Below are 24,018 nucleotides of genomic sequence, written 5' to 3' on the forward strand. Positions count from 1 at the left end.
TAAACAGCCATTTTGTTCCTCTCTTGGCAATCATCTTATAGACAGTCATAGAGCTATCGATATAAGAGGAACTTCTCAAGTGGCTCAGGAAGATTCAGCTTGTGGACTACATAAAGACATGAGCGACCCAGACACTTCCTGATGCACAGCCGACACAGCTGGGAGAGGCTGGCAGGACCTGGAAAAGAGGGAAAAACAAACAAACAAAACCCGTAAACATGAATTTAAAAACTAAGAATACAATACAAGCGAAGCTTTAAAATCAGTTCAAACCCATTGGCCTGCTCAACCCAGGGTTGTGAGTTCAATCCTTGAAGGAGCCATTTAGGAATCTGGGCCAAAAATTGGGGATTGGTCCTGCTTTGAGCAGGGGGTTGGACTAGATGATCTCCTGAGGTCCCTTCCAACCCTGATATTCTATGATTTAAGAATTTTGGGGAAATCCTTCACTATGATGTCTCTGCAAATTTACATTTTCCCTTCTGTTTTTTTTTTGTTTGTTTGTTTGCTATACATTTCAAGGGTCCTTCTCAAAGTTGAAATACTAATAGTATGGTGCCTGCTAGGTAGGTACATAAGAACATAAGAATGGCCATACTCGGTCAGAACAAGGGTCCATCCAGCCCAGTATCCTGTCTGCCGACAGTGGCCAACGCCAGGTGCCCCAGAGGGAGTGAACCTAACAGGTGATGATCAAGTGATCTCTCTCCTGCCATCCATCTCCACCCTCTGACAAACAGAGGCTAGGGACACCATTCCTTACCCATCCTGGCTAATAGCCATTAATGGACTTAACCTCCCTGAATTTATCCAGTTCTCCAGTAGGTTAGCAGTTTGAGTACATGACTAAAAATTAGAGCACATAATACATTTTAGCACTGTGGGGAGTTGGGGAACATATGGGTCCCATTCACATAGGATGAAGAAAAAGTGAGCCAAGTACACTTCTGACTTTGGAAATAAAAAGCAAAAGAGCAGCATTTACAGTGACACAGTCAGCCTGTTAAGGATCCAGAATGTGCCTGACATGAAGAAATGTTAATCCCATGCAGCATTCATCTAAGGTGACCTTCAAAAGACATACTTAAAAATATAATAGTAGGAATGATAGCAACCTGTATAGTTAAGGAGCCAGATGCTCAGTTGTTGTAAATCAGCATAGGTTTATTGATTGCAATGGTATTATGTCAATATATACCAGCTGAGGATCTGATCCAAGGCTGGAATGCAACGCTCCTTATAAACTCTTTTGAAGTTGCTCATAACTTTCTTAAATAAATTCCCTGTAGGAGGAAGTTTTCTAAGCTGTGTGATCATCCAGGGACTTCAATTTGAGTGACATATGCTGGAGGTCTCACGCTGCCAGTACTAAAACATCCTTGGGATTTATAAATAGTATAGATGACGATTTCCTAACTCAGAAAGTGTTGCATCCAACATAGGGGAATTCTATTTTAGATCTCATTTTGACAGATACAGAAGAACTGATCACAGAACTAAAAATTAATGGTAACTTAGTTATAGGTGACCATGACTTGATCGCATTTATAATTTGCAAACAATAAAGTCCACACCAGTGATATTTATAACTGGTGCTTTGAAAAGGCCAATTTCACAAAGCTGAAAACAATTAGAAGCCAAATCAACTGGGAGGAAGAATTTAATCAAAAAGATGTGAATCATAACTGGGAATTGTTTAAGAATACTTTACGAGCTGCTCAGGAAGCCACACTTGAGGAAGAAGGCCATATCAGTTAAAAAAATGACCTAGCTCAGTGGTGAAGTAAAGGCAGCTAAAAAATAAAATAAATAATAATAATATATAACAAATGGAAGAAAAGGGAAGCTGATAGTAATTACTATAAATCAAAAGTTGGGAATTGTAGAAAATACATAAGGGAAGCAAAGGGTCACAGAAGAAATCTATGACCACCAGAGTTAAGGACAATACAAAGGAGTTTTTAAAGTAGATTAGGAACAAAAAGAATCCTAACAATGGTAATGGTCCATTACTAGATGGTAGAATTATCACAGTAAGATTGCAGAAAAGGCATAAATGCTTGATAAATATTTCTGTTCTGTATTTGGGAAAAAACAGATAATATAGTCATAGCATGTGATATCATTCTTTCCATTCCACTAGTATCTCAGGAGGATGTTAAACAGTAGCTAATAAACTTAGACATTTTTAAATCAGCAGGTCCAGATAACTTGCATCCAAGATTTTTAAAAGAGCTGGCTAAGGAGCTTGCTGGACAATTAATACTGATTTTCAGTAAATCTTGGAACATCATAGAGTTCCAGAAGACTGGAAGAAAGCTATTGTTGTGCCAATATTTAAAAACAGTAAACTGGATGACCCAGATAGTTATAGGACTGTCAGTCTGACATTACTCCTGGGCAAGAGAATGGAATTAAAGAATTAAAGGAGGGTAGTATAGTTAATGCCAATCACTATGGGATTATGGAAAATATATCCTGTCAAACTAACTTTTGATATCTTTTTATGAGATTACAAGTAATAGTCTTAATATACTAGATTTCTGTAAGGCATTTGACTTAGTATCATATGACATTTTGATTAAAAAACTAGAAAGATACAAAATTAACATGGCACACATTAAATGGATTAAAAAGCTGACTAATGGAGAGGTCTCAATATGTAATTGTAAATGGAGAATCATCATCCAATGGGTGTATTTCTAGTGGAGTCCCACAGGGATCGGTTCTTTGCCCTATGCAATTTACATTTTTATTAATGACTTGGAAAAAAAACATAAAATCATCTCTGATAACGTTTTCAGATGACACAAAAACCAGGGGAGTGGTTAACAGTGCAGAGGATAAGTCACTGAGACAGAGCAATCTGGATTTCTTGGTAGGCTGGGCACAAGCAAACAATGTGTATTTTAATAGATATACATCTATGAACAAATAATGTAGCCATACTTTACATGCTGGGAGACTCTATCCTGGGAAGCAGTGACTGAAAAAGATTTGAGAACTGTGGTAGATAATCAGCTGAACAAGAGCTCCCAGTGTGATGCTGTGGCCAAAATGGCCAATGTGATCCTTGAATGCAGAGGAATCTATTTGGCACTGGTGTGACCGCTGCTGGAACACTGTGTTCAGTTCTGGGGTCCATAATTCAAGAAAGATGCTGATAAATTGGAGAGGGTTCAGAGAAAAGCCACAAGAATGATTAAAGGATTAGAAAACATGCTTTATAATGATAGTATCAAGGAGTTCAATATAGTAAGCCTAATGAAGGGAAGGTTAAGGGGTGATTTCATCACAGTCTATAAGTACCTACATGGGGAACAAATATTTAATAATGGGCTCTTCAATTTAGCAGAGAAAGGTAAAACACACTTCAGTGGATGGAAGTTGAAGCTAGACAAATTCAGACTGGAAATAAGGCATACATTTTTAACCGTGAGTGTATTTAACCCTTGGAACAACTTACCAAGGGTCATGGTGGTTTCTCCATCAATGGCAATATTTAAATCAAGATTAGATGTTTTTCCAAAAGATCTGCTCTAGGAGTTATTTTGGGGAAGTTCAATGGCCCACAGGAGATCAGACTAAATGATCACAATGGTCCCTGCTGGTCTAGGAATCTACTAAATGTTTGTGCAAACTCCATTCAGATATTTTTGAGCTGTGGTCATAACAAAACAAAAAACTTGCATTATCACATTAGAAATGTTGCCCGTGGCTAATTCACAGAATCATAGAATATCAGGGTTGGAAGGGACCTCAGGAGGTCATCTAGTCCAACCCCCTGCTCAAAGCAGGACCAATCCCCAACTAAATCATCCCAGCCAGGGCTTTGTCAAGCCGGACCTTAAAAACTTCTAAGGAGGAGATTCCACCACCCCCGTAGGTAACGCATTCCAGTGCTTCACCACTCTCCGAGGAAAAAAGTTTTTCCTAATATCCAACCTAAACCTCCCCACCGCAACTTGAGACCATTACTCCTTGTTCTGTCATCAGCTACCACTGAGAACAGTCTAGATCCATCGTCTTTGGAACCCCCTTTTAGGTAGTTGAAAGCAGCTGTCAAATCCCCCCTCATTCTTCTCTTCCGCAGACTAAACAATCCCAATTCCCTCAGCCTCCCCTCATAAGTCATGTGTTCCAATCCCCTAATCATTTTTGTTGCCGTCCACTGGACTCTTTCCAATTTTTCCACATCCTTCTTGTAGTGTGGGGCCCAAAACCGGACACAGTACCCCAGATGAGGCCTCACCAATGTCGAATAGAGGGGAACGATCACGTCCCACGATCTGCTGGCAATGCCCCTACCTATACATCCCAAAATGCCATTGGCCTTCTTGGCAACAGGGGCACACTGTTGACTCATATCCAGCTTCTCGTCCACTGTCACCCCCTAGGTCCTTTTCTGCAGAACCGCTGCCGAGCCATTGGGTCCCTAGTCTGTAGCGGTGCATGGGATTCTTCCATCCTAAGTGCAGAACTCTGCATTTGTCCTTCTTGAACCTCATCAGATTTCTTTTGGCCCAATCCTCTAATTTGTCTAGGGCCCTCTGGATCCTATCCCTTCCCTCCAGCGTATCTAACACTCCTCCCAGTTTAGTGTCATCTGCAAACTTGCTGAGGATGCAATCCACACCATCCTCCAGATAATTTATGAAGATATTGAACAAAACCGGCCCCAGGACCGACCCTTGGGGCACTCCACTTGATACTGGCTGCCAACTAGACATGGAGCCGTTGATCACTACCCGTTGAGCCCGACAATCTAGCCAGCGTTCTATCCACCTTATAGTCCATTCATCTAACCCATACTTCTTTAATTTGCTGGCAAGAATACTGTGGGAGACTGTGTCAAAAGCTTTGCTAAAGTCAAGGAATAACACATCCACTGCTTTCCCCTCATCCACAGAGCCAGTTATCTCGTCATAGAAGACAATTAGCTTAGTCAGGCATGACTTGCCCTTGGTGAGTCCATGCTGACTGTTCCTGATCACTTTCCTCTCCTCTAAGTGCTTCAGAATTGATTCCTTGAGGACCTGCTCCATGATTTTTCCAGGGACTGAGGTGAGGCTGACTGGCCTGTAGTTCCCCGGATCCTCCTCTTTCCCTTTTTTAAAGATGGGCACTACATTAGCCTTTTTCCAGTTGGCCGGGACTTCCCCCGATCGCCATGAGTTTTCAAAGATAATGGCCAATGGCTCTGCAATCACATCCGCCAACTCTTTTAGCACTCTCAGATGAAGCGCATCCGGCCCCATGGACTTGTGCTCATCCAGCTTTTCTAAATAGTCCCGAACCACTTCTTTCTCCACAGAAGGCTGGTCACCTCCTCCCCATGCTGTGCTGTCCATTGCAGTAGTCTGGGAGCTGACCTTGTTAGTGAAGACAGAGGCAAAAAAAGCATTGAGTACATTAGCTTTTTCCACATCCTCTGTCACTAGGTTGCCTCCCTCATTCAGTAAGGGGCCCACACTTTCCTTGACTTTCTTCTTGTTGCTAACATACCTGAAGAAACCCTTCTTGTTACTCTTAACATCTCTTGCTAGCTGCAACTCCAGGTGTGATTTGGCCTTCCTGATTTCACTCCTGCATACCTGAGCAATATTTTTATACTCTTCCCTGGTCATTTGTCCAATCTTCCACTTCTTGTAAGCTTCTTTTTTGTGTTTAAGATCAGCAAGGATTTCACAGTTAAGCCAAGCTGGTCACCTGCCATATTTACTATTCTTTCTACACATCGGGATGGTTTGTCCCTGTAACCTCAATAAGGATTCTTTAAAATACAGCCAGCTCTTCTGGACTCCTTTCCCCCTCATGTTATTCTCCCAGGGGATCCTGCCCATCAGTTCCCTGAGGGAGTCAAAGTCTGCTTTTCTGAAGTCCAGTGTCCGTTTTCTGCTGCTCTCTTTTCTTCCCTGTGTCAGGATCCTGAACTCGACCATCTCATGGTCACTGCCTGCCAGGTTCCCATCCACTTTAGCTTCCCCTACTAATTCTTCCCGGTTTGTGAGCAGCAGGTCAAGAAGAGCTCTGCCCCTAGTTGGTTCCTCCAGCACTTGCACGAGGAAATTGTCCCCTACACTTTCCAAAAACTTCCTGGATTGTCTGTGCACCGCTGTATTGCTCTCCCAGCAGATATCAGGGTGATTGAAGTCTCCCATGAGAACCAGGGCCTGTGATCTAGTAACTTCTATTAGTTGCCGGAAGAAAGCCTCATCCACCTCATCCCCCTGGTCCACCTCATCCCCATTCAATAATGCTTGAATGGATTTTGTTCAAACGTGATTTGTTTTATGGAAACTGGTTCAGAAATTCTGAAGCTATGAGTGCTAAAAGCATTTTCATGTGTGCACAATAAGGCTTTTTCTGATTCTTTGTTTGACCTAAATCTTAGAACCATGAAGGTGTGCACGAGTATTAGATTTTTAGCTAATATGGTCATAGAATCATAGAATCATAGAATATCAGAGTTGGAAGGGACCTCTGGAGGTCATCTAGTCCAACCCCCTGCCCACAGCAGGACCAATCCCCAACTAAATCATCCCAGCCAGAGCTTTGTCAAGCCGGACCTTAAAAACTTCTAAGGAAGGAGATTCCACCACCTCCCTAGGTAACGCATTCCAGTGTTTCACTACCCTCCTAGTGAAAAAGTTTTTCCTAATATCCAACCTAAATCTCCCCCACTGCAACTTGAGACCATTACTCCTTGTCCTGTCATCTGCTATCACTGAGAATAGTCTAGATCCATCCTCTTTGTATCCACCTTTCAGGTAGTTAAAAGCAGCTATCAAATCCCCCCTCATTCTTCTCTGCTGCAGACTAACGATCCCAGTTCCCTCAGCCTCTCCTCATAAGTCATGTGTTCCAGACCCCTAATCATTTTTGTTGCCCTTCGCTGGACTCTCTCCAATTTTTCCACATCCTTCTTGTAGTGTAGGGCCCAAAACTGGACACAGTACTCCAGATGAGGCCTCACCAATGTCGAATAGAGGGGAACGATCACGTCCCTCGATCTGCTGGCAATGCCCCTACTTATACATCCCAAAATGCCATTGGCCTTCTTGGCAACAAGGGCACACTGTTGACTCATATCCAGCTTCTCGTCCACTGTCACCCCTAGGTCCTTCTCTGCAGAACTGCTGCCTAGCCATTGGGTCCCTAGTCTGTAGCGGTGCATGGGATTCTTCCGTCATAAGTGCAGGACTCTGCACTTGTCCTTGTTGAACCTCATCAGATGTCTTTTGGCCCAATCCTCCAATTTGTCTAGGTCCCCCTGTATCCTATCCCTACCCTGGTCACGTGCTTTGCTTAGCTAATAGCAGAACGCACAGCAGTATGGTGAGAATAAATATAATAAGGAATGCTTGGAGCTCAGATGTCATAGTAATGTGGGCTGTACTTAGTCAGGTGTTTGCATGTACAACACATGTACACAATTGCATGTTCAAATATATATGTGTGTGCCCAAACACCCATATGCACACAATACCTGTTTTTGTGGGTATGCAAATGTAACCTTCTATTGAGTGTGTGTTATAGGTCCCGCTCTCTGCCTGATCCCAGAGTATATGAGTGTTACAGCCCCAGCTAGATAGCGTTGGCTCTTTAGGTCAAAGTGTAGTAGCTTACGCTTTTAGCTCTGGAGATCCCTGGAGCATTAACCAAGGTGGTGGCTGTCACATAAATGTTTTGCAAGCACAACTTAGACACCTCTGTTTAATAATATGGCTCCAAATCTCCAAAGATGCTTCATGGAATGAAATAATTATAAAGGTAAATTTGTGGTCCTAAACAAGCTGACAGTGTCCCATTAAAAAAATTAACAGGGAGAAAAGCAGGGAACAAACATGTAGGAAAAAACAGCTCATATAAATGGCACTTGAGATGAAGAGGGAAACAGCTCTGTAGGCAAACAAGAAAGCAAGAAAGAAAATCTCTCACATTAAAAATAGTCATTACATAATGGGCAAGGAAGGAAAAAAGGGTAAAGGAAAATATCTACATATACACAGCAGAAAACTTAGGAAGTAGAAAGAAGATTGCTCAAAAGAAGTATTTTTGGTGCCTGCATTTGAAAAGAGGATTATAGGGAAAATGTTTGGGTGGAGAAGTAAAGATGCAATGAAGTGTTTGAAAGCAAAAGAGATAGGACATTTGGATTTTTTCCAGGTCTGGAATTTATTCATCTTTCAAAAGTGGAGAGCCAAGACTAAATTAATTAAAATGTTCTATAGACCACACAATTGTAAGGAAGAACAGAATGAATAGCTGATAGTGGAAATCAAAAGGATTTGTGGGAAAACTAATAGCAATGAGAGACCTTTCTACCCAGACATAAACTGTGATAGATTTAATGGAAAAGACAAATTGAGCAGTAGATTTATGAACATTGTACTTGTTCATGCAGCCTATAAATCAAGCCACATAGATAACTCTTGAGTTAGCTCAGAGAAACTCAGATATTATGACAAAAGATATAAATGTGGCAAACCATATATGTAAAAGTGCTGTGACCAGGTTTATAGTCAGATTTAAACCGCAATGGTTTTGAATGACTAATAGAAGCTCTGGGTGGAAACCAATCCAATAATGGAATGGGAGGGAAGGATATTAAGAGGGAAATTACATTTCATGAGTGGGTTAAAGTCACTTCTGTGCAGAGAGCCAGCACAAAGCGGAAGCACTTAAGTGGTCAAAATTGGACTTCAGTGGGACTTAAGCAATGGATAAGCCTTTTGCTGGCCCTCTGAGTACAGTGAATTTCATCCAGTCTGAGTAAGGTGGATGTATTTGTTTATTGATAATAAATGCATTAAGGGCCGGAATCACTTGTGGAGTTACACTGGCATGAGCCAGAATAGACCCTGACATGGGTGCCATCGTTGGAAAGCCTGCCAAGGAAGAGACCGAAGCAGTGCAAAAGAGCCACAGCCTGAGTTTCACTGTGTTGGAAGAGGTTGGAAGGGGCCAGCAGGGTCCCAAAAGTAGACAGTGCTAGCTAAGCAAAATGCATAAAAAGCTCTTGTAAACACCACTTCCCTTCCCTTGAGGTGAATCTCCCATGTGATACTGTAGGCCTAGCTAGTGAAGGGAGGTGTATTTTACACTTCCCTGCATGAGCACTAGTGAGAGTAGAGAGAGAAAACAATGTGGATACAGAGAGGAGTGCAAAAATCAATCTAAGAGAATAAAAGGGGCTTTGAGTGGCTTGTAACATGAGCTACTAGGGAGAATGGGAAAATGTGCTGGATGGACCTACAGAGGCATAAAAAATAAATGGCAGGAAAGGTGAGTGAGGTAAAGACATGGCTTACAACAACACTGTATACCAATGACAAGAAAGGCAGAGCAGAGCATGAAGAGTGCACAAGAATGAAAGAAAACTGCTTTTCAATTGCATAAGGAGCCCAAGGTTGTTAAATCCTCTAAGATACTTAATATAGTGACAGGAGTGATACTATTGGGATAAGCACATCTCTGAACTTTCACATTAGTTTCTAAATGATGTGATCTTTACTCATTGAAAATCAATAGAAATTAGGTTCCTCATTCACAAAAAAGTCACTTTGTTACAGGATGAAATGCTGTAGAGATACAGAAGCACGACAATGCTCTACTCTTATTGATTCTTATAGGACCCAATTCTCATTGACACTAAGCCTTTTATACCAGTGGTTCTCAACCAGGCATATGTGTTCCCCTGGGGGCATGCAGAGGTCTTCGTGGGGGTACATCAGCTCATCTAGATATTTGCCTAGTTTTACAACAGGCTACACAAAAAGCACTAGTGAAGTCAGTACAAACTAAAATTTCATACAGACAATGACTTGTTTATACTGCTCTATATACACAGTAACGTAACTTGTGTATATGAACTGTATTAGACATGCATTTTATGTCATTTACTGATACGTGCAGGCATGTTAATGAGGTTGAAGTTGTCATGGCGTGTATGCGGTTGCCATGTAAAAATGAGGAGCTGGAAGTAGCAGTAGTGGCAAAATGGTAAGAAATTGAAAATAACTGAATAAAAATCATCAGTTCTGCGAGGAATATATTGCTTTTGGATTCACATCTACAAATAGCGATCCACCTCAAGCTTTCTGTTTCCTTTGAGGAGAAACTCTATCAAAGAACAGTATGAAGCTGGCACATTTGCAACGACATGTGAAGACAAAACACGGGGAAGCCAGTAGGATGCTTTCAAAGAAAGCTCTGCGTTCCAGACTTGCCAGCTTAAAACGAGAAAAGCTTCAACTATTTCTACAAGAGCACTCAGAGCTTCATATGCTGTCTCCCTTCTCGTAGCAAAATCAAGGGCGCTGTACAGAATTGCAGGAGACCTGATTCTGCCTGCAGCTGTGGCACTTGCAGAAAACATACTTCATAAAAAGAGGCAGCTGATACGCTCAAGAAAGTACCCTTATCAAATGGCCCAGCGTTGCAGAATTGAAGAAATGGCTGAGGATATTGTGTCTCAACTTGTAGAGAAGCTTAAAAGGGCAAAAACATTCGCCCTTCAGCTTGATGAGTCTATGGATATTCGCGGAGAAGCTCAGCTGATTGCGTATGTTTGATACCCTGAAAACCACTGATATCAATGAGCACATACCGTTTTTCAGAAGTATAAAGGCAAACTCAACCGCAGAGGACATTTTACACTAACTGATTTTTTTTCTGAACACATTTAAGTTGGAATTTATGCAAATTTGTCTGCACTGACGGGGCCGGTGCAACGACTGGGAGAGTGAACGGACCTGTAGCTAGGATCAGCAAAGAAAGTCTTTCCTTGCAGTGGGTGCACTGTATCATACACAGAGAGGTACTTGCTCAAAAAAGATGAGTTCTGAACTTCAAGAAGTTTTAAATGAGTCTGTCACAATTGTCAAGTTAATCAAGTCCAGGCCACTCAGTGCTCACCTGTTTTGCATTCTTTGTGAAGAGATAGGGTCAGAACATCAGCAACTGTTGCTTCACACAGGTTCACTAGCTTTCAAGAGGGGAAAGTACTTGACAGATTGTTTGACTTACACAGAGAAGTTCACACATTTCTTTCTGATTATTCATCTCTTCTTAACCCCTGTGTTTGACAATACTGTGTAGTTAGCTCAACTTGCCTACCTTGCAGATATATTTAGCAAGCTGAATGATCTAACTTTGTCCATGTAAGGCCATGACACTAATATTCTGAATCTCTATGATAAAGTGAATGCTTTTATCAAGAAAACTGAATTTTGGAAGTCCAAATGTGGAGACAAAGACTTCACCTGTTTTCCACTGCTTCACGTGTATGTCACTGATATCTGCACTAGGGAAGTTGTGCAGAGCAAACTTAAAGAAATAATAGATCATTTAGCCCATGTGATGGGGCACCTGCCTCACACTGGGCTCTAAGGAGTTAATAAATCCCTAGGGAGGCTACGCAGGAGGCAGCCAATCAGAGAAGGGCTGAAGGGAGCAGCCAAGCAGGGCCAAGCAGGCCCATATAAAAAGGGAGCTGAAGGGCAAAGGAAGGCAGTTCTCTGCTGGGAGCCCAGGGAGGAAGGACTGTGTCTCTGGAGGGCTGAAAGAACTGCCAGCACCCTGGACAGAGCAGTGCTGCTAGCAGGGACCGTGGGAGTGAGAGAAAGCTCCTGGCTGGCTGCTAGGGTTTGCAGGCTGAGGCCATGAGGCAAGGGCAAAGCGGATGCTGGGGCCATGTGGAATTGGCCAGACAATTTGCTGCAGTAGTCGCTAAGGGAAGTGGCTGAACAGCAGATTGCAGGTCCCCCAGAAGAGGGGGGCACAGTGTGTGGTACGGCCGGAGGACTGTGTTGCTGAAGAGGATGCTGCAGTCCTTGGAGAGACGTGGGTGCTATAGCAGGAGTGATGGCGGCGAGGCACCACCCAAAGAAGGCACACTACCATGTAGAGCTAATTCCCAAGACAACCAGCAGGAGGCACCACAGTGGTGAGTGACCCCATTACAGCCCACTTGACATCTGAATTCAAGTCATATTTCCCCAACATTCAACAGAACTCAGCTCAACTTGATTGGGTAAGAAACCCATTCATTTTGTCAGATGTTAGCAGCAGTAACCTCTCTGCCAGTCAGCAAGAAAATCTTCTTGAGCTGTCATCAAAGTGTGGCCTGCAAATGAAATGTAATGTCTCCACAATAACCCAGTTTTGGTGTTTAGTACAGAAATTACACTGACCTTGGGAACCAGGCTTTGGATGATCTGAGACCTTTTGGGTCAAAATATCTTTGTGAAGTCTCATTTTCTGCTATGACTGCCATCAAGACAAAGGGTAGGAATAGACTCAATGTGGAGAAAAACTTAATTGTTGCTGTCTCTTCCCTGCCTCCCAGAATGACAAGGCTCACAAGTGAAAAATACGCTTAAGTCAAATATTTATATTCCAATCAATTTATTTGATAATTATATGGTAAAAATGAGAAAGTTGGCAGTTCTCAGTAATAGCATGCTTTGACACTTGTATTTTTATGTCTGATTTTATAAGCAAGTAGTTTTTAAGGGAGGTAAAACTTGGATGTATGCAAGACAAATCAGACTCCTGAAAGGGGTACAGTAGTCTGGAAAGTTTAAAAAGTATGGATTGGATGAATGGATCATAAGGTGGATAGAAAGCTGGCTAGATTGTCAGAATCAACGGGTAGTGATCAACAGCTTGATGTCTAGTTGGCAGCTAGTATCAAGCGGAGTGCCCCAAGGGTCGGTCCTAGGGCTGATTTTGTTCAACATCTTTATTAATGATCTGGATGATGGGATTAATTGCACTCTTAGCAAGTTCGCAGATGACACTAAGCTGTGGGGAGTGGTAGATATGCTGGAGGATAGGGATAGGGTCCAGAGTGACCTAGACAAATTGGAGGATTGGGCCAAAAGAAATCTGGTGAGCTTCAACAAGGAGAAGTGCAGAGCCTTGCACTTAGGAAGGAAGAATCCCATGCACCGCTACAGGCTGGGGACCGACTGTCTAAGCAGCAGTTCTGCAGAAAGGGACCAGGGGATTACAGTGGACGAGAAGCAGGATATGAGTCAACAGTGTGCCCTTGTTGCCAAGAAGGCCAACAGCATATTGGGCTGCATTAGTAGAAGCATTGCCAGCAGATCGAGGGAAGTGATTATTCCCCTCTGTTCGGCACTGGTGAGGCCACACCTGGAGTATTGTGTCCAGTTTTGGTCCCCCCACTATGGAAGGGATGTGGACAAATTGGAGAGAGTCCAGTGGAGGGCAATGAAAATGATTAGGGGGCTGGGGCACATGACTTACGAGGAGAGGCTTAGGGAACTGGGACCATTTAGTCTGCAGCAGAGAAGAGTGAGGGGGGATTTGATAGCAGCCTTCAACTACCTGAAGAGGGGTTCCAAAGAGGATGGAGCTAGGATGTTCTCAGTGGTAGCAGATGACAGGACAAGGAGCAATGGTCTCAAGTTGCAGTGGGGGAGGTCTAGGTTGGATATTAGGCAGAGGTGAAAGTAAGCTGGTACGCCCTGGTGCACCGTACCAGGGCGGCCCGGCTTCCCCAGGCGGCAATTTAAAGGGTCTGGGGCTCCCAGCCACTGCTGGGAGCCCCAGGCCCTTTAAATTGCCACCAGAGCCCCGCTGCTGGAGCCCTGGGTTAGTGGTAGCAGGGCTCCGGGGGCTATTTAAAGGGCCGGGGCTCCCTCTGCTTCTACTGCCCCGGGTCCTTTAAATAGCACCTGGAGCCCAGCTGCCAGAGCCCTGGGGTAGCAGCGGCAGCCAGGGGCTCTGGCAACAGTTTAAAGGGCCTGGGGTGGTAGCTGCACCCGAGCCCTGGGCCCTTTCATAGAATCACAGGGTTGGAAGGGACCTCAGGAGATCATCTAGTCCAACCCCCTGCTCAAAGCAGGACCAATCCCCAATTTTTGCCCCAGATCCCTAAATAGTCCCGTCAAGGATTGAACTCACAACCCTGGGTTTAGCAGGCCAATGCTCAAACCACTGAGCTATCCCTGATCTGCCACTGCTACCCTGGCCAGGAAGGGGGAGGGGGAGGGCACTTACCGGTAACAGGGTGGGCCAGGGCTGGTTCTGATCCCCCTCCATCCCAGCCCCTTCCGCCCGAGGCCCTGCCCCTTCCGGGGGCCAGAGCCGGCCCCAACCCAGCCCCGTACCAGTAAGTCCCTATTTCTACTTTCATCCCTGATATGAGGAAACACTATTTCACTAGTTTCAGAGTAACAGCCGTGTTAGTCTGTGTTCGCAAAAAGGCGTACTAGTGGCACCTTGGAGACTAACCAATTTATTTGACCATAAGCTTTCGTGAGCTACAGCTCACTTCATCGGATGCATTCAGTGGAAAATACAGTGAGGAGATTTATATACACACAGAACATGAAAAAATGGGTGTTATCATACACACTGTAAGGAGAGTGATCACTTAAGATGAGCTGTTACCAGCAGGAGAGCAGAGGGGAGGGGGGGAAGAAAAGCTTTTGTAGTGATAATCAGGGTGGGCCATTTCCAGCAGTTGACAAGAACGTCTGAGGAACAGTGGAGGGTGGGGGAGGGGGGGAATAAACATGGGGAAATAGTTTTTAAGGCCCGGCTTGACAAAGCCCTGGCTGGGATGATTTAGTTGGTGTTGGTCCTGTTTTGAGCAGGGGGTTGGACTAGATGACCTCCTGAGGTCCCTTCTAACCCTAATATTCTATGATTCTATGAAAGGTTGAGAACCTTTATACGCTTCACGAATGGTGTGTAATGGAATGGAATGCTAACTGTATTATACTGTCCAGCCACTAGGTGGTGGAATACTGTTAGATAAATGAAGAACTAAAGCAAAACCTTGTTTGACAAAAGCCGTGTGGGGCAGAAATGTTGGGGGTTTGGCTGTATGTGTCCCAGTCAACAGTCTTAAGTAAAGGACTTGTTCCTTTAGCTGTTGATGTAGCTATTCGTGAATGCAATCTGTCCTCCTGTAAGCTTCAGGCATTTTGTATTCCAATTATATTGATTCCTGTACCTCTTTCATTGGTCCTTTTGTCGGGCAAGCTGGAGGTGCAAAAATTGTAGTTGGACTTTTGTTGCATTAAACACCCCTCTGCTCATAACCTATACGCGACTGCAATGATCTGTGTACAAAATATGCCGAGGTACCGTTTGAAAACGAACCATTAACTGATCATTAATATTCATGCATGATGTATGTATGCAGCGGCTATTAAAAGTTATGGCTATATGCTGGAATTATGACTAACGTGTGCTTAAACTAGGGAAATCAGGGGGTGTTGGTAAACAGGTTGCTTTAGACAAAGGAATGTGTATTTGATTCGCTGACCAGCGGAATCTTCCCACAAAGACAATGAAGGTCCATTTTTACATATTAGATAATCACAGCTATTAAGCTAACAAGTGGGGGAAGAAAAAGCATGGAGCTTCCTTCATCACAAGACTCCCCGTTGCCTTCCTCACTGCTGGAATGAACTTTACGTTGACAGGGAACCCTCAGAAGAATCAATTTCAAATGTTTACTGGTCTATAAAGACAGGGGAGCTGAACCTCAAGTGATAAGCAATTGAATCAACTGTATATGATGTTACTGTATTATGAGAGTGAGATTTTTTTCTGAAAGCTAATACACAATGGTGATTAATATCACTGTGAAATGTACTTATTAACACTACATGAGGAAATCTGGATACTTAATGATATTATCTTTTAAAGTCTCCGGCAAAACAGGTTCCACCCTGGACAGGAGAAAAAGCAGCTATTACCTGTCTGCTATGTAAATTAAGCCTGGTGGAATCAAAACAATGGAAGCTATGTATCCTTTACACACAGGGGGATAGCAGGACCACAGGAAGGGAAAAACAGCATGAGATCATCCTGTCTCTTGAAAGAAGTTCACTGAACTTTGGAAGCTATAAGCAAGTACAGAAGCCATCTTTGGCATCCATCACTAGGCAGACATAAGGGAACAGAGCTCTTGAAAGCTGAGAAAGATGGGTCCTTCACCAAAGGAGGGGCTGAAGTCTCTGGAAAATGAATATAGGTGAGAAACCTGCTTAGGCAAAGATTGTACCTTGCTAGAGTTCGCTTTAGACTTTTAAATGGGTGTTCTCACTTTTGTTTTACTTGTAACCCTCTCTAACTGTATTCCTTTTACTTGGCATTACTTAACCTGTGTCCTATTGTTAATAAATTTGTTTTATTTTCTTAGTTAGTTTATAGTGCGTGCTGTGTTTAAATGGGAGAGGGTATTCACCCCAGTTAAGTTAATAAGTTGTGATGTGCTTTTATCTCTTTAGAGGAACAAACAACCCCTGTTAGTTCTCTGAACTGTCCAGGAGAGGGCTGGACATTGCAGATTACACAGTTTTGGAAAAATTTGGGACTGGGAGTGTGTTGGGGTCACATTTCTGGTTGTAACCAAGGCTGGTGGAAGCCAGTATGGGTCTACAGGGCTATGTACAGGCTGCTGGGGCCACAGCTGCTGAACCACAGATGTCTAGCACGCAGACAGTCAGGGTGTAACCTGCACGCTTGTTGCCAACTGTTAGTATCCCAGGCAGGGAGTTACAGTAGCAAGGCATTGTGAGGCACTCAGGGTTACAGGGGAAGAGATCACACAACCCCTCACTGGTCTGGATTGCCCCCTGAAAAACCCTGTCACAACTTTATCTCATAGTCACTAGGTAGACAATGCAAACATGTATAGAGATCCTTTGCCAGACTGTTCCACAAGGGAAGAATGGGACTGATGCCAGATACAGAAATAAATATACCCTGGAGAAAAAGAAAAATTCTGAACTCAGAACATATAATAAAGAAATCAAAGCAATTGAATTTTGGTAAAATAAGGAACTTCCAGACAGATATTTTACAATCTCACTGGAAGCGGGGAAAATACATGACGATTAGTCAAAAGCTATTAGTGGACCAACATTTAGGAAGGGATCTAATAAAGATTTTGAATTCTACAGATTGCTAGGTCTATCCTATTAAATTGGAAGGGTCCAAACAGCTTTCCTCAGATGAAAATGTGCTGTAAAACTGTAAGGCTAAAGGAAAGAATAATTCAGCTCAGCATGTATTTCAGAGCTATTCGTTATACAGAGCCTTAGCTGGGCATTTCGCTTTACAAAACAAATCGAGGTGGAGTTTCTACCCTCCAGAGTTAGATGTACATATGAAGGTTAAAAAACAGCATGGCAAAAATTCTACATGAGAGGAAGGTGCAAGATGAGATGGCTAAAATATTGGCACGTCTCTAGTACAAAGTTTCTTCCAAATAGATTTTTAAATGGTACTAGAAATACTCTCAGAAAGGCTAAGGGTAAATTACGAAGGCTCGTTGATCTAGCAGAATGCTTCCTGAAGCTTCATGTAACGGCAGTAATATGAGACGCTGAGTAGCCAACTGGGCTTAAGTTCCACTTTCTCACTGTAACCAAGTTAAACACATTCATGGAGCTGTTTATGCAGGGAGCTGCACAATGAGACTCCATAACATCCCAGTTGATGTATACCAGGGGTTCTCAAACTGGGGGTCGGGACCCCTCAAGGGGTCACGAGGTTATTACATGGCGGGGTCACGAGCTGTCAGCTCCATCCCAAACCCCGCTTTGCCTCCAGCTTTTATAATGGTGTTAAATATATATATATATATATATATATATATATATATGTATATATATATATATATATATATATGGTGTTTTTAATTTATTAGGGGGGATCGCACTCAGAGGCTTGCTGTGTGAAAGGGGTCACCAGTACAAAAGTTTGAGAACCACTGATTTATACATTTCATTGGGGATTACTGGTTTGTATGCAAAATAGTTGTTAGCGTGCTGTCTCAAATATGGTTGATACTAACAGTAATAAATACAAATACTTAGCACTTATATATAGCACTTCTCATTCATAGCTTTCCAAGCACTTTACAAAGGCAGATAAGAGCTATCCTTATTCAACAGATGGGAAACTGAGGCACATAAAAATGGCACGACTTGCCTGCCATCACATGGGCAGTCAGGGGCAAAGCTAGGAACAGAACTGAGATCTCTTGACTCTCATTCTTGTGCCCTGTCTTGAAACATCCTGGAGAATCTCAGAGAACTAACAGAGGGAGCAGCAGTATGTGGAAAAGCAAGATGAACATGAAAAAATACTTATGAAAAGGAAATAAAAATGGTCCAATTTAAAAAAAGAAAGAGCCATTACCTTCCCGAAGCAAGAGGGCCTGTCCCACTTTGCTGTTGGGGGCTGCCAGATCAAGGGCACATTTGAATTCAGCATTTCTGCATGTCAAGCTAGCGCCATAGTCCGTTAACAAGTTGACTGCTTCAGTGCTGGATTTCCTAACTGCAGCATGGAGTGGGGTGTCTAATCGTTTACCCAAGTCAACACTGGCTCCTTAAAAGAACACACACAGAGATAAGAATAGACCAGGGTTAGCGTAAGGAGGAAGCAGGGAAATACCTGACTGGCTGAGTCTAAGATTTATATCACACACTTTGGCTTCCATCATTAGCATCAATAAATTAAGTGCACCTGATGGCACACAGGACTTGCCATCTTCTCTTGATTATAGCAATGCTTTATATCCAGAAGTCACATGGCTACTATATTAGCATCAAGAGTAGCAGTAAGATGAGGAGGATGGAGAATCAACAGGAGTTGAGCCAATGCTGAACTTTTTGACGACCAAATGAGTGGGTGTTTAAAATCTATAGTTGCTTCCAATCTGATTAATTCAAATGACCAGAAAAGTATGTTTTTAACATTTAATTAAAATAACTTTGGAAGGTCCAGGAGTAAAATGCTTATCCTGGGCTGAGAGTAGCACCCAAATTGGGCCAGAGCCTTAGCTGGTGTCAATCTGCATTGGCTAAAACAAGCCACACCACCTGAGGTGCTGCCCTGCTGTGCGTGGGATCTTCATGATCACTAAAGGGATTATTCTTTTGAGTGGTTGGTTAGCTGATCTGCTCCCTCTGCATGTGGGGAGCAGTGGACGAGCGAATGCTTAGCATGCTTGGCTATTTATTTTATAATAATCAAAAGGAGTTGATGCGGGTCACAGAGCAAACAATATACCAAGACAGTTTTTTGTTGCTCCTCTCATCATCTTCGAATGACAGAATCCCTTTTTTTATCCCAATCTCAAAATTCTTGGTCCTCCAAGGAGTCATGAGGAATTAAATGCTAATATCAGGAGTGGGGAGGGATTAAGGAGAAACAATAGGTGGTGGCTTCAGATATGTTCAGCTTCCCCTCCTCTGCCCCCAGAGCACCTAGTTCGAGAAGCTTCTTGACACAGTCTGTCCTCTGATACATGCAGGCCACATAAAGGGGTGTTCCGTGCTGCGAATCTTCTTGGTCAATGTCAACGTCATTGGCCACAAGAATTTCCATACATTCCCTGTGACCTGGATAACACAGAAGAGAGGTCATCTCGCTTCAGTGCCTCTCTGCAGGATGCCCAACAAACACACCCTATTCACATAGCATTCGAACCGAATACACAGAACTCTATATAGAAGAGTATGGAATAAACCAAACACACATTTATCCCTATGGCCCAGATACTTCAGGTGCAGATTAATTTCCCACAATTATTTAGGGAGGAAAAACAAAGCCAGATCTTTTTAGCGTTAGCCGTACTCAGAGCCTTAAAATTACCTCTCTTTACTGTTTCATGAATAGGTGAAGCCAGGTGATGCTCTAGCTGTGGTGTGGCTCCAAATTCAAGCAGCATGTTCACACAAGCCGCACTGCCACTACAGCAGGCATTAAAGAGAGGAGTGATGCCATCAACGCTGACTGCATTGACCTGAAACAGCAGGACAAACGGACAATACTCTGTTTTAAAAGGGCTGCGCTTCCGTGGGAAACCACGCGCATCTCAGCACTAACTACTGCATAAGAAGAAGACGACACTGATCTTATGGAATGTCAGAGCCCACAGTAGCCCCCCAATTCAGAGTGACACGCCGCAGAAGAGCCCAATACCCAGCAAGTGCCACGCGCCCTGTTTCTCAGGGCGGCCTCAGCAACAGGACTCTGACACGGGAAATTGTACAAGCTCCTATGTAGAGCTGGCTGGAAAATAGGGATTTTTCCCATGGAAAATTTAGACTTTTCATGTAATCCCCCCAAATCGTTTTCAGACACCCAACCGCAACACAGTTGCAGTTTTCTGACCAAATCAAAATCTTGGAAGGAAAGCAAATACTTTGTGAACAGTTTTATTTAGTCAAACAGACCACCTAGCCCCGTCTGTCTCCTGCTCTCTCCAGTCTGGAAGCCACGCAGATGATCAGATTTCACTATCAGCGCTGTTGCATGATTCCCAGTTTCTCACCGAGATAAGGGCAGCTCTGCTGAAGAAACTGCCTGGGAGGGACTTGTTGCATAATGTGGATCTAGTCACTAGTGTGCTGTACATGGGGGCCTTCGCTACAGCTTGCTACAAAATGGGAACTGGAGACCCCAGCTGGCCTTATGGAATAGGATGAACAGTTTTATTGCCCTTCCCTTATAATAGAGCAGCCAGATTCACAATGACCCCTGTTTCCAACTCGGTCTCCTTTCAAGCTGTAGTTCTACAGTGGAATTAGGGCTGCCTAAAATTTTTCTGTGGAAGGTTTTCTTTTACTAACGGAAAATTGCATTTTTTGACCAAAAAAAAAAAACTTAATAGGAGTCCTCTAGGAGAAGCTGTGTCCTACTCTATTGCCTTTTTGCAGTGCTGTGATCTTTTTAATTTCCTTCCCTACTGAGCCATGAATTCTGGAACAACCTTCCCAACATTCTTTCTTCTGTTACCAGACAAGTGAGTACCCATTGGAGAGGAGAAGCAGAGGGGCTGCTTCTTTGCTAGTGTTTTTGCTGGCATTTTGATGCCTGATTGGCTGAGTTGGCAGTCCCGTATGAAACACTACCAATCAATTCCCAGTTGCTGGAGCAGCTTCAACAACGTCTGCATGAGGAGATTATGCAGCTGTACGACTGGGTGCACAGTTTAGCTTTTTTCCAAGATGCTGAATATATTTGTTTGAACTGCATATATTTTAATAATAAAAAGGCCATTTTCCAGCTCTCTTCGAGACTGCCCACCTCCTATTTTGGAAACAGTACAGAATGGGGCTTTGTTTGGCTTCTGGGGAAAGAAAGGGCCTGGCGAAAGATGAGGGCCAAAAGGAACACAAGCACAGTCTTGAAGGGAACAGTATATCTGAAGGAAGAGACGACCATCATCTTGAATTCCTAAGCCCCACCAGACTGGTTCCCTATATGTGGTGCAGGGATATTTGCCCAGAGTGGTAAAATGAAGTCTAATGTGTTTTGAATGGCACTTCACCCAGCTGCAGAGCTCTACACCCAGGGAATAGGCTCAATGGCAGGGCCACGTCTACAATGGGGAAAAATCATCGTGTTAGAAAACTTGTTAACTATCATGATGTTAAATATGACTTAGCACTTAATGTAAATGAGGACAAGTCATGTTTAAACTCCTGTTAAAATCACAGACCAGCTAATATATGTTCAGCATAACTGTCCATGTCCACACTAAGGGCAAAGTCGTACTGCAAGTTAAAAAGAGTTAGTGACTGCATTTCTAACATGATGCTTTCCCCCAGCCTAGACAAAGCCTTGCTGTGCAGCTCCTAAATGTTGATGGGCAGCCAATTCGTCTTGCAAAAACACTAGCAAAGCCTCTCCACTGGGTACTGACTTATCTGGTAATAGAGGAGGGAATTCTGGGAAGGTTGTTCCAGAGTAAATGGCTTTCTAGTGAAGAAAATGAAAAAGATCACAGTGCTGAAGAAAGGAAAGAGAAAGGGACACAGCTTCTTGTGTCCGTGACTATTAATTTATATAAAGGAAAAGCCACTGACTAACTGAGACTGTATATAGCAATGAAGAATGGGAAAAGTTGAACAATAAGGATGACTTACTGACAGTGACAATTGATAGTTCACATTTATGACTTTCTAGGAGCTAAAAAGATGTGTGATCAATACACTTCAATTTTTTTTAAACTGGGTAATTTCAAAAACAACCTGAAACTGAGTAATATGAAGATCAAGGTTTGTTTTTCCTGTCTAGGGGCTTAAAAGTTAATGTACAGTATAGTTATTCTATAATCATATTCTTCTCTGCTAATGAATACATCAGCTGTTGGACTGCTCTTGTTTGATTTCTTGCCACTCCACATGTAAATTGTTCAGCATAGTAATCAGGGGAACCTGTAAGCAGACCCAATGTAATAAATTCCCATAGATTTCATTATATTCCCATATTTCATTTTTAAATATATTTTTATATTAGGTCCAATGTGGAGAAAAGTTGCTCTTTTATTAGACAAAATGTTTCATTTCTTAAGCCCCGGTATGTGTAAATCCCAAACTATCTCAGAAAACTTGGAGCAATTCCAGCGACCATTCTGGAACGCAAAGCATAACTCAGCATCATAACAGTTAGCTTGGTCTAATTTTCCCGCACTGATCACAGTGAAGTTTCAGAGAAGAAAAACAAAGGAATATGTCTGCAATCAAAACAGCCACCAAGCTGTAAAAAGGTGGGGCCCTTCAGGAGAAAAGCTACCACTGCAGAAATGTAAGTAATTTATTATTAGTGAAAGCAAAATATTGTCCCCTTTTGTGGCCAGAATTTCTCTCTCTCTCTCACACACACACACACACACACACACAGAGTGAGAAGCATCCAATACATGTATATCTCTTGGGAATCCCTGCTAATGCCAGTTGTGTCACCACGGTACCGATCACGTCACAAGTGTTGGCCTCGTTTATATGCCCGTACTCACTTGAGCACCGTTCTCCAGTAAGACTTTTGCACAAGCGACATGGCCACCCAGGCAGGCCTCGTGGAGAGCAGAAACCCGATCTATGGTTACAATGTTCACATTGAAACCCTAGAATTCAAAGCAAAGATGTGAAAAACAAACAAAAACCAAGCAATGCAAACATCATTCCTGGAGTTCATTCCAGGCAGGAGTTACATAGCTGTCAAATCTACAGTCCCTGCTCTGGCTAAATTCCTACTGAAGTCCATGAGAGTTGCCCTGGAACACACCTGGCTCAGACAATAACTCTGATACTGCAGCTCTTGCATCCATCACCACTGGAAGGGATTTAAAGCAAAAGGTAAAGAAACTGAGTGATGCTTATCTGTGTTGCTTCATAATTCATGGTAAATTGCAGGAGAGACACTGTACGTCTTTGGCCTCCGGTTACTGAGATTAATTTCCCTATTCCCAGATATGAAAAGGTGCCTGTGATCATAAGCTACATTTTTTATCCGCAAAATGAGCACTCTGACCAGGAGTGTGATTTGTTTCCTGAGTCACGTGGTGCTGTTTCTTCTCCCTGGTTGTTTATCAACCTGATTAAAGAGGAGTAAAGAATACTGAATAGCAAACACGCTTTATAAGTGTTCCATTAACAGCTGTATGAACTGAAACCAGCCATGCAAACACTCACAGGGGGAAAAGCAGCGCAAATATGGCTGGCTCCAAACATGACTGGGACTTTGTTGTACGTTTTCCAGACTATAGCTCCATCAAATGACAAGTAAGAATTCATGCACATGTACATTGGAAATCAGTTCTCTGGAACATAATCCAAACTCTGACATTCCAAATGCAGTATCTGTAAGTATATCATGCTCGGGTCTAGATGCTTCCCCCCCTCCTCCCCCAGGCAGTTCACAAGATGGTGGCGGTGTTTTTTTCCTTTCTAGCAGCAAATATTATACATGGGAATAAATATTTCCGGGCAATTCAGTGCTGTGAAAGTAGCCTGTCACAACCCACTGACACAACGAGCATTAAAAACAGTCACAATACCCTCTAGCTCAACAATTTAAACTAGAAGAAATGAATATTTTTAAATAAACAATTCTCTTAAAATTAAACGCTTTGCTGGCTCATGTCCATATGAGGGAAACATGTAAGAGAATTAACATGAAGCCCAATATTCCTTTTGCACCTGATGTGACCTTCCTAAGATTACT

The 24,018-nt window shown here is 42.9% G+C and overlaps 1 protein-coding gene across 1 annotated transcript in view; it reads right to left on the reverse strand.

Annotated features, from left to right (window-relative positions):
- ASB11 (ankyrin repeat and SOCS box containing 11) overlaps window positions 1–24,018 on the reverse strand; it is a 36,662-nt gene continuing 12,644 nt past the window's right edge. The window contains exons 3-7 of the mRNA XM_007070502.4: window positions 22,811–22,918; window positions 19,660–19,810; window positions 19,272–19,406; window positions 18,199–18,390; window positions 1–178 (exon numbers count right to left, since the gene is read on the reverse strand). Coding sequence (XP_007070564.1) covers window positions 54–178; window positions 18,199–18,390; window positions 19,272–19,406; window positions 19,660–19,810; window positions 22,811–22,918 — 711 coding nt within the window. The 3' untranslated portion in view covers window positions 1–53. The remainder of the gene's footprint in view (window positions 179–18,198; window positions 18,391–19,271; window positions 19,407–19,659; window positions 19,811–22,810; window positions 22,919–24,018) is intronic.

Source organism: Chelonia mydas, chromosome 1, assembly GCF_015237465.2.
Source record: "Chelonia mydas isolate rCheMyd1 chromosome 1, rCheMyd1.pri.v2, whole genome shotgun sequence".
In the NCBI taxonomy this organism is placed as follows: Eukaryota; Metazoa; Chordata; order Testudines; family Cheloniidae; genus Chelonia; species Chelonia mydas.